The sequence below is a fragment of the Camelina sativa genome, chromosome 15 (genome assembly GCF_000633955.1).
Source record: "Camelina sativa cultivar DH55 chromosome 15, Cs, whole genome shotgun sequence".
In the NCBI taxonomy this organism is placed as follows: Eukaryota; Viridiplantae; Streptophyta; class Magnoliopsida; order Brassicales; family Brassicaceae; genus Camelina; species Camelina sativa.
The window spans coordinates 12,297,464-12,308,700 of NC_025699.1; the positions used below are offsets into that span (position 1 = coordinate 12,297,464).

The 11,237-nt window shown below is 35.0% G+C and overlaps 2 protein-coding genes across 7 annotated transcripts in view; both read left to right on the forward strand.

Moving 5' to 3' along the window:
- LOC104746554 (serine/threonine protein phosphatase 2A 55 kDa regulatory subunit B alpha isoform) lies at positions 3,439-8,744 on the forward strand. Of its 4 annotated transcripts, none has more exons than XM_010468057.2 (14): positions 3,439-3,789; positions 4,557-4,678; positions 4,772-4,867; positions 4,953-5,072; positions 5,410-5,616; positions 6,020-6,114; positions 6,213-6,331; positions 6,649-6,772; positions 7,181-7,304; positions 7,524-7,592; positions 7,673-7,764; positions 7,854-7,931; positions 8,026-8,093; positions 8,172-8,744. In XM_010468057.2, exons 1-14 carry the CDS (start codon positions 3,681-3,683, stop codon positions 8,330-8,332), a joined length of 1,584 nt encoding a protein of 527 aa, XP_010466359.1. In that variant the 5' UTR covers positions 3,439-3,680; the 3' UTR covers positions 8,333-8,744. The 4 variants fall into 4 exon arrangements, with proteins under 4 accessions (XP_010466359.1, XP_010466361.1, XP_010466360.1 ...); XM_010468059.2 differs by having other exon boundaries at positions 3,440-3,789; positions 8,193-8,744; XM_010468058.2 differs by having other exon boundaries at positions 3,440-3,789; positions 4,575-4,678.
- Positions 10,404-11,237, forward strand: part of LOC104746555 (dof zinc finger protein DOF3.1-like) — a 2,249-nt gene continuing 1,415 nt past the window's right edge. The window contains exon 1 of one of the 3 annotated variants that reach the window (XM_019236859.1): positions 10,404-11,198. In XM_019236859.1, coding sequence (XP_019092404.1) covers positions 10,629-11,198 — 570 coding nt within the window. In that variant the 5' untranslated portion in view covers positions 10,404-10,628. Of the gene's footprint in view, positions 11,232-11,237 lie in introns of those variants that run through there. The other 2 variants (XM_019236860.1, XM_010468061.2) reach the window with 2 other exon arrangements.

Consider the following 11,237-nt stretch of genomic DNA (forward strand, 5'->3'; position numbering starts at 1 on the left):
TCATTTTTATTTTCCTCACCGAATCAACTCGTGGTAAGAAAGTGTGTTTAGTTTAACACCCAAACTGGTTTTAAAAAGTGATTTGTATGGCTATTCTTGTGCTAGTTTATATATTTAGAGTAATTTGTTATTGAATATGAATTAATTTGAGAGCTTAATTAATTCCAAAACTATATATAATACAAAAACCAACCCTTGCCATATTTTTTTTGGAAGAAAAAGCTTTGCATCATCCCTAACATCACTTGAAACAATTAATACAGTAGCATGTGTTAGTTAGTTAAAGTTATTTTTCTCAAAAAACTTGAAGAATTGGTAACCAAGTTTCAAAAGTTTTCAAAATAGCAAACCCACCATCGGACGAGAATGGAGTCTATAGACTAACGGATGGTGGGGGTTTGGACGTTTAGACGTTACACACTTTCTAGAACCTTATTTTAGATATAACCAATGCATTCAAAAAGCATGAATAATTGATCCTGGACTTTTAACCACGTACATCGTTTGATTAAAAACCATGAATAATTGATAACTAAAGATGAGAACTGAGTTTTTTTCCACATAGGGCATGGATATATCGTGCAATGGTTCAGACATGCTAGGGTTAGTTTGAAAGGTTTAGCTACTAAATACACGTAATACTATAATTCATTTAAACTAATTCAATAATTCATTTAAACTAATTCAAATAATATAACGTTAAGCGGTCACACACATGGATCTAGTATCATAGTGTTATATATTAACAGTTTTCCAACAGTGATCTTTATATTATTGTAAATTTTTCTCTACCTCATAGACAATTAGTAAGAAACAGTTCGGAGAGATAATGACATTTTTTTAAATTTTCGAATGAAATCAGATATGTACCAAAGCTGTCATATTATTTACTCTTTATCTTTACATTAATCTAATCTATAACCTCCTAGAAGAAGGGAGTCAGACAATTGTACAATTAAAATAAATTAGAAGTTAGTTTGGATAGACACAAAAATTATTTAACTTTTTCGAATATTGCCAGATATGTCACAAGCTTCCCATGTCATTTATAATTTTTATATTGTGTGAATAGTGAAGATTCTTTACGCTTAATTTAGTTTTTAAATTATGGACCGTACGTTTACTTGCTTATACTAATTTAACAATAACAATATTGTAAAAGTGGATCATCGATCATGTGATACGTATCCGTCACCAATTGCGTCACTATTTTTCTTAAAAACGAGATATGATATTTGATATTTCATATATGTCGAACAGTTAAAACTAACTTACGTATAACACAATACGGGCATATCATTAATATACGAGGTTGTTTTATCATAAAACCCCTCTTGATATCTTATAATGGATATGGATATATGTCATTTGACTAAGTATCTGCATGGTCATCTAATCACAGGCGTATGAGATTATTCATGCTAAAAGATTCAGATAGTTATTGATGAATAGAAAAGGTAAATGAGTTTTAGGCTCTACATGCATGGTCTATTAGGGAAAACGTTCTATTTCTCCATCAAAACTATCATATCGTACCAGATAGAGCCGGATCTTCAACCTCGTCTTAGATATCCCCAAAAGGATCTCTGCACTGGTCATATAACCAGAGGCGTATGAGAATATTCATGCTAAAAGATTCGGATAGTTGTTAAGTAAAAGAGCTAGGTAAATAGAGTTTAGAGGTTGTAATGATCTTTAGAGTACATATATTATGCTCCATTGAAAATGCTATTTAAGAAATATTAAATATGCTTATAAATTAAACAAGTCAAGCCGGCTAATATAAAAATGATATATTTGATAGACGATATTGCATTTTATACTAGTTGAAAATCTACTTAATTAAAAATGATGATAAGACAAGTTGTTCTAGGTCTCTAGGGCTTGATGTGCTTGGTAGGTCGGTAAGGCATGCATGGATGATCAATAGAATCTTCTTACTTTCTTCATAATCGAATATATTTTTCTAAATATTTACTGTTTAGACTAAAAATGTACGGAAGATATATATTAGCTCATTCCACGTTCGTTAGAGATACTGATATTGGCGTGGTGGTGGTGTGGTGCCAAGAGAACTTTGATAAGATTAATATTTAACAGCTGGAAAAAGTTTTGAGGATTAGAGCTAGAGGCTGTTAAGGCTCCAACCTTGTAAACTAAAACAACCTTGGTGATGTTTTGTGGATTTCTTAAATCAAACACTGGAAAACAATGAAGCAAATTATTGGAAAGATGATTTCTAATTCCATATGGATTTCTAAATTCTATAAATCAAAAGACATGGATTTTGAAATAACATGTTTTATCCTTGTATTTGGATCCTTCTATTTTACACTTTCAAATCCATTCAATTCCATTTAAAACATAATGTGGATTTTGAAATCCAAAAATAAATCATTAAATGAATAACATGGGATTTTAACAAGTATTTGTAAATCATAGAACCAATAACACATCATTTTGATAAGTATTTTAAAATCAATGATTGAATAACACATGATTTTTGTCTAGATTTCCAAATCCATTAAAATCATAGAACCAATAACCCCTATAAATTACATTTTCTTAAATCCCTTGTCTTATTCTTTGTTTTGTTTCTTGTACTAACAAAGACATAAGCGTTAAGGAAGCGAGTAAAGAGAAAATCCTTAATTGTCTACATTTTGTTATTGATCACCAAAGATAGTTCTTACAAGACACAACACACACATACTTACACTACTTAATACCACTCAGTACGTTACTTGGACTCTAGACTTAACAACTACTAGTACTAGAGATCCCTTTAAACACCAACAATTCTTAAAAAACTTTGCTTAGCTAGACATTATAACCAACAAGACACTCTTTCCTACTAACATAGTTAAACTAAACAAAAGACTCATTGCTTCTCGTCTTGTCACCAGAAAACACAATTGTTAACTGGGCTTAGATATGTTAATGGCCCAATAACTTCTTAACCCAAAACGAAAAAACTCTTCCCCTTGTAGTTGACTTGATCCATCAACGTCTTGTGCGACTTCTACTTTGTTGTTTCTTCTTTTCTGTGATGTCTTTATCTTCATCACACTGATTCATTTTTCTCCTTGTGTAGGACTGATCAAAATGTTCATACTTCAACGTTCAACCCCCTTGAATTCAGTGAGACAGAGGACGAAGACGTCTCACAAGTGTATGAAAAAGTGAAGGATTTAGAGGAATGAAGATGAGGTTGAGTTTGAGGAAGATGTTATTGTAGATGTGACACTAACATAAGTCATCATAAGAGAAATCTCAACTCTGTAAAACAGATGAAACCAACGGTAAGAGTGATTTTTTNTTTTTTTTTTTTTTTTTCATTTTTTTATTCTTGGTTCGGTCGTTTCTTTCTGATAAAATACCGATTTTGCCCTTTCACATAGAGCAAACAGAAAAAATAACTTTTTTTTTTGCTTAACAATAATAAAAATGGTGAGAGAGAGAGAGAGTGTGGATTATTTTGGTTTTGTGGAAATCTGGGAATCTTCCTGATACTGATTGATCAAATGCTTCTTCTTTAGGGACTAGGGAGAACAAATCCCATCTCACGAGCTTGAAAGCTGAGTCTTTTTAGCGATTCCTGATCTGATTCATTTTGATGTTGATTCATTAATCTGTGAGGGAGAGAGAGTGTGTCATAGTGGGGGAGAGAAAGAGAGAAGATGAACGGTGGTGATGAGGTCGGAGGTTCGGGAAAGTTACCTCAGCCTCTGGATTGGAGATTTTCTCAGGTTTTTGGTGAACGCAGCGCTGGTGAAGAAGTTCAAGAAGGTACTACTATCTATCCCCATGGAGATTTTGTATTATCATTACATGCATATTTTATACATAGATCTATTAGTCTTTTTGGATTTTTAAGGCATAATCAGGTGTTGGGTCATTGTAAAGTCTTGTTCTTTGATCGGAATTTGTTTAGTTACAGTCATAAGGATTCAATTACTGATATGTGGTTTGGTGCTGCTGCTTAACTTGGTTTACTTTCTCTGTATTCATCTGTTTACGTGTCTATGCTCCTCTTTGTATGCGTAGTAAGGTTTAAGATGGAGGATTTGTTTGTTTATCAGGTTTCAGAATTTATATTGTATCGTTTATACTCCCTCCGTTTAGAGAAGTATTTTTGTTTCATAATATAGGATGTTTCTAATTTTCTATGCAACTTTTAGATTAAATCTATATTTTATATTATGCAGTCTTATTTCTGACTGGTTAAGCTGTTTAAAAGTAACTTTTTCTTAATATGTGTGTTTTAACTAAAACATCCTATATTTTGAAACGGAGGGAGTATTAGCTTAGAGAGTGTTGAGCATTGCGTAAAAGAATTAAGGTTACTTTTTGGCAGCGAAAAAAGGAACTCTTTTAACCTTTGAGTGTTCTTTCTGGAGATATCTCGCATATTAGGATTTATGTATGTAGCTGGATGTGAATGATTCATGAGTTACAGTTGGGTTGAGTTACTAGATTTCTATAGAGCTTCCATTGTAGTTACATTACGAAAAAAAGATGTTATCTAAATTGGATTGGAATTCTTAAAACTGTAGCTGGTGTTTCCTCTGCAGTTGATATAATTTCTGCGATTGAGTTTGATAAATCTGGTGACCATCTTGCTACTGGGGACCGTGGTGGACGTGTTGTTCTTTTTGAGAGAACAGATTCCAAAAATGTATGCCCTCTCTGTCTTGCAAGCTTTTTCTTTAAACGTGTTATGAGATGGTTATGTTTTGTGATGCTTTTTACTGCATGCTTCTAATTACAGGCCAGTGGAGCAAGAAGAGATCTGGAAGGAACAGACTATCCACTGAGGCACCCGGAGTTTCGTTATAAAACTGAATTTCAAAGTCATGAACCTGAGGTACGTCTTTCACTTTATTTTTTTCCTTCCTACAACATAGGTTATACCTTGTTTTGGTTTTTCATGTTTGATTTTTGTCTACCAGTTTGATTACCTCAAGAGTTTGGAGATAGAAGAGAAAATCAACAAAATTAGATGGTCTCAAACAGCAAATGGTGCTCTTTTTCTCCTTTCAACAAATGATAAAACCATCAAATTTTGGAAGGTTAGAAATTCAACTATATTCCATGTTTCTTTTTTTGAATGACATAATGTTTTGATGGGAACTGTGGTCTGCACTGCATTGTGCTTGTTACTGGACATTTATGGTATATTATAGAAAAACTGGTCCGCTCACGAACAGTCTTTCGAATGTTGGAATTAAAACCTTCTTGGCAACAACAGTGTTACATGCTATTACTTCCTGAGTGTTTTGATCAGATTGATACTTACTACATATCTTTTCCTATGATTATTCTCTATAGATCTTATTTATCAGTTACCATTCGAGCTGAATATTTAATCGCAATAATTTTCTTCTTCTCATGTGAGAGTTTAAACAGGTTCAAGATAAAAAGATCAAAAAGATCTGTGATATAAATACAGATTCTTCCAGAACTCTAGGAAATGGAAGTGCTGCAAGCTCAAGTAACTCAAACAGTACAAACGCATGCCTCACTAATGGAGGATTACCTGACAAAGTAAACAATTCTTTAAGTAATGACTTCTCATTGCCGCCAGGAGGCATCCCATTACTGCGATTACCTGTGGTAGTTGACTCTGCACCACTTTTTGTTCTCTCTTTATCGTTTGTGCTGATCTTACTTTCAATAAGAACTACAATAGGAACACCTGATCTCACATCAAAGAAGCAAAAAATTTTTTAAGCTTCTGGTTGGTGCTATTCTTTAGCTCACTTGGAGGGTCAAAATGTTAGTGCCCAAGTGAGCTGAAATAATATGAAGCATTGGCATATAATGAGCTTATAAATATCTACAATATTACTCACATCCATTTAGGGTTTTGCTAGTTCTGAAGATTTTAAGTACCTTGATATTCTCAGTCCCTTCGTTGGTCTTCTCTACATTTGATTAGGAAGTTTGTATTATTTTCATCTGCAGAGTTATCTATTTTGCTCGAGTTTAGACTTATAATTCAAATGACAACCTACAGGTAACTGCTAGTCATGAGACTAGCCCTGTGGCTAGATGTCGAAGAGTATACACTCATGCCCATGATTATCATATCAATTCAATCTCAAACAATAGGTAGGTTATCCGTCCATTTGGTCACATAGTTGTTTTCCTTCCGCTTACTTGTATTGATCATGTTATTATCTTGGGTTATTTTGCTACCAAATTTCAAGTGACGGGGAGACATTTATTTCTGCTGATGATTTGCGAATAAATCTTTGGAACCTGGAGATCAGCAACCAAAGTTTTAACATTGTTGATGTCAAGCCTGCAAATATGGAAGATCTAACTGGTAAGCTGCGTTTTTCTTTTTAAGTGGTACAAAAATAATCTGTTGAGATGGGATGATCAAACTTGTTTCATACCTTTCTGTCCTCTCTCTTTTATCTGCTTACAATGATGTGGTGGTCCTTCTTGAGGCATGCAGCTCTTAAATGTCATTTGGATACTATAGCCTGGTCAATAAATTGTGGGTTAAATGCTTAGCTCGTATACAAGTGCATTCTTCTTGTCATCTCTCTACCCGCATGCTTGATTTGCTTTAAGTAAAAGTTTGCGCTGAGGGGGAGTTAATTCGAGCTGCAATGTTTATCCTGTTCGTTGTTGCAGAGGTTATAACATCAGCTGAATTTCATCCTACCCATTGCAATACGTTAGCCTATAGCAGTTCGAAAGGCTCAATTCGCCTGATTGATCTGCGACAATCAGCTTTATGTGACTCACATTCCAAATTGTAAGTCTTGAGACTGCTACCAACTAAGGTTCTCAGTAATGCAATTTATATAGAAAAGAGGATCCAGATATGTATAATTATCTGAGTTACTCCACGAGAATGTGATTGTTACATCCCTCGTGCCAACACAATAGGTACAGGGTGTATCATCTGGATAGCATAATAGTATCTTCAACTACTTTAGAAATCATGTTGAAGTAATATGTTTCGGATAAAGTGAATGCTGTTTCATAACTATATAAAAAAAACATTTCAAAGACTAAGATATGCATGCTAGAGATTAATGTGTCATAATCCACCGATGATGAGGATACCATAGTTGCATGACAAAAAAAAAAGACACCACATTTTCTTGTAGCGATTTCTGTCATTGCAACAAAACAGGTCTAACATTCCTTTATTGTGCAGGTTTGAGGACACAGAGACACCAAGTTCTAGATCATTTTTCACGGAGATAATTGCTTCAGTTTCGGATATTAAATTTGCGAAAGAAGGAAGATATATACTTAGCCGTGACTACATGACGCTTAAGGTCCATGCTTTTTCAAAATTTCCACTGTGCATTATGTCTCATTAAATCAAAAGCGTTGGAACTTATGTTATATTGGCATTGGTTATGCCATGACCTTGAAGTTATTTGTGATTGGTTCAAAACTGAGTAGCGTACAAGGAAAAGGAAAACTGGACGACCATGGTTTTATTTTATTTTCTGGCATCACTGGACTCATGGTTATGTTTTTTTACATGTCAGTTATGGGACATCAACATGGACTCAGGTCCAGTATCAACTTTCCAGGTTCACGAACATTTAAGACCAAAGGTCAGTATTCTGTACTTCATGATAGTGCATCGACAGACTCAGTGCATAACTGATGGCTACCTTTTTGTAACCATCTCCAGCTCTGTGATTTGTATGAAAATGATTCAATCTTTGATAAGTTCGAGTGTTGTCTAAGTGGGGATGGATTGCGAGTGGCTTCAGGTTCCTACAGGTATGCCTCCAATGCACATATTCTTCTTTAATTTCATCATTCACTTCTTACTTTTGGAATGAACTTTCCCCGCCTTAAATTGTTTCTAGCAATCTCTTCCGAGTGTTTGGTGTTTCCCCGGGAAGTACTGAAACTACAACCTTGGAAGCAAGCAAAAATCCAATGAGGTAACGAACTGGTGCTAGTGACAATAATATTTTCTTTCATTTTTCCTTAATTTCTATGTCAATTGGATCATATTTGTGTGTATTCAACTAACAGGCGACAAGTCACAACTCCCTCGAGGCCATCAAGATCGCTAAGCAGTATAACGCGCGCGGTTAGAAGAGGTTAGTGAGTTTTTTCCCTAAGTATCTCTATAGTATAAGCCCTTTAAAGGGAAGTGAGTAATAGAGGTAAATGAATAGTTTCAAAAAAATGGGAAACAGGAGCAGCAGAGAGTTCCGGAGTCGACGGGAATGCTAATTCTTTCGACCATACAACCAAATTGCTGCATCTCGCATGGCATCCAACAGAAAACTCGATAGCTTGTGCTGCAGCCAACAGTTTGTACATGTACTATGCTTAGAAAACAAAACATAATACTCAAAATGGAGAAGAAGCTTTTGGCACTTGTGAAACCGAAGGATCAGAGAATGCTTTTATATATCATCCATCATCAGCATCTTCATCTCACGGCTAAAAAGTAAAAACTATACTCTCTTTGTATCAATCCTTGACGACTTCTTTTTTTTTCGCGGGAGGAAATAGCAACCACTAGTAATGATACTCTTTTCTTCATTCCAACCACGTAAAATCCGCCATTTTCTCTTTAAGTTTTAGAAGCTTGTTACTTGTGTTCTGTCAAAAATGTTGGAACAAGAACCAGAAAAGGGAATCCGATTATAAGCAAAATCGTGATTGTAGCTTTCTCTCTTACATGACTTTTGAGAGTTGTTTATTTTGGAATATTCTTGAAAACTATTTAAAGATTAGTACTATATCTCCATGTTTTATTTGTTAGTTTTGGGTAAGAACTCTTTTCTCATATACATGCTTTCACCATGTTTCACGTTAAAGAACGAGTAACAAAATATTTGCTTTGTTTTTGATAATTAAACAAGTGTCTCGTAGCTAAGCTTTTATGCTCCAATACGATTTGGTTGTGAAAAAAAAAATTCTCAAGGGGCCACATGAAATCTAAGCCGTCCATGCGTCGAAGCGCAGCCACAAATCGTAGCCGTAGAAATGACGCGATGATGGGAATGACAAAGGAAAGTGGAGTGTTAGTCCCCACGTGTTGGGAAAACAGAACACACGAACGCCAAATGGTCAGCTCTTACGGCAGCTTAACGCGACGACAATATCCTTAATTCTGTATCCATCGACACACGGACGGCTCCGATTCTATTCCAAATCTCGACGGCCACGATTCAAATATTCGAGTGTAATGATCTATCTCATCGCCATCGAGTGCACACATACATACTTGCTTCACAAGAACGCTAACTACTATTTGTCTACACTTATTCTTGAGCCAGAGTGGGTTGTGGAAATGATGAACTCGATCGGTGCTTTTTTTTATATAATTATTTTCAATCTTTTTAGCTAGCTAATTATGTAATAAACCACTAGATGATGCTTATTTAATGCAGATTTGATTATGTATAAAGAAGACTAGTTGATTACTTCTAATATTTCTTATTTGATTAAAAACAAAAATGGAAGTCTACGTGTAGGGCTTGTGCATGGATAAGAAAAACTCATGGGAAATGGGCGGGGCTTTGGGAGAGAACAACTCTTTTCTGACGTTTTTGGTTGTCTTTTGTTTGACGTCTTCTTTGGTTAGGTTTTTTGATTAAGAATTTTTTTTTTTTTTGTCGGCATGTTTATATAATTAAAAATTAAAATGGGAATTCTCTTCTAAGCAAAATATTTGAACGTATGTAAAAATGTTACTATTTGTTAGAATGTGGTCATTTGCTCCTTCCGTACGTGATTTAATTTCCCTTGCACAACTTTGTTGCTGATAGAAAACACTTTGACAAACCAACATTTTGATCTCTTATGGATTTTATTTCATCAGTTTAATTACTATAGAAGTTAATTGAGAGTCACTAGCTAGTGAGACTTTTGTTCTTGAAAGAAAAAAGGTAATTGTGTTTGTATTCGGGTTAAAGTAAAGTACAAATAATAGAAAACAAAAAGATACGTAGAATCGATATTTGTCTAAACATAAGAAGCCAAACAAAACCATCTTGGCACAAAGACAGGCGTATCCAAATATGTTGGAAAAAGTTATTACCCCTCGATTTGTTCAAAGTTTTTTTTTTTAACCATAATGCTCACAACTTTGATTTTTCTACATTTGTAAAAGCTAATCGATCTTACTAACTCAAACAATTCTTCGAATTAATTAGACATATAAAAGTAAATGACATCAAACAAAACAACTCTATGATAATAGTAGTTAAAGAAGTCAACAAGTGAATTGAAAAAAAAAATTAACACCATCCTCTTGTCTTCTAATTACAAAAATTAATAATCAATTAACATAGATAATAGTAATACATAAAACTTAAAAAAAAAAAGAAAGAAGGAAGATTACGTAGGATAGCATTAATCTTGTAATTTTGGGTTGCCCTATAAGACTGGTCACACACACCACAGCTCACAAACTTGTCTTGTCGTTTAGACTTTAACCCAACACTCTCTTCCTCTTTCTTCCTTCTTCTTCTTCTTCTCTCTCTCTCTCTCAAATTTTTTGTCTTATTTATGCGATAAGAACCACAATTAATTCCTCTATCAAAATCTTTTTTGTTTTCTTGATTATTTGATAAATTTTTCAAGAAACACGAAAAGATCATCAAAGAAGAGAAGGAAAAATGCAGGATCCAGCAGCTTATTACCAAACGATGATGGCAAAACAACAACAACCACAATTTGCAGAGCAAGAACAGCTAAAGTGTCCACGCTGTGACTCACCAAACACCAAATTCTGTTACTACAACAACTACAACCTGTCGCAGCCTCGTCACTTTTGCAAAAACTGCCGTCGTTACTGGACTAAAGGAGGAGCTCTACGTAACGTCCCCGTCGGTGGTGGTTCTCGCAAGAACGCTACCAAGCGATCCACCACTTCTTCCTCTTCTTCTCCTCCTTCTTCCAACACAAACAAGAAGACGAAAACCCCGGATCCGGATCTTGAGCCACGTAATCAACAAAACCCGGAGTTGGATCCGACCCGGATGCTTTACGGGTTCCCGATCGGTGACCAAGACGTGAAAGGTATGGAGATTGGTGGGAGCTTCAGCTCGCTTTTGGCTTCTAATATGCAGTTTGGTCTTGGAGGAGGGATCATGCTTGACGGGTCCGGTTGGGATCATCCTGGTATGGGTATGGGTTTGGGTTTGAGGAGGTCCGAACCAGGTAGTAATAATAACCCATGGACCGATCTTGCTATGAACAGAGTGGAGAAAAACTGAACGGAACAA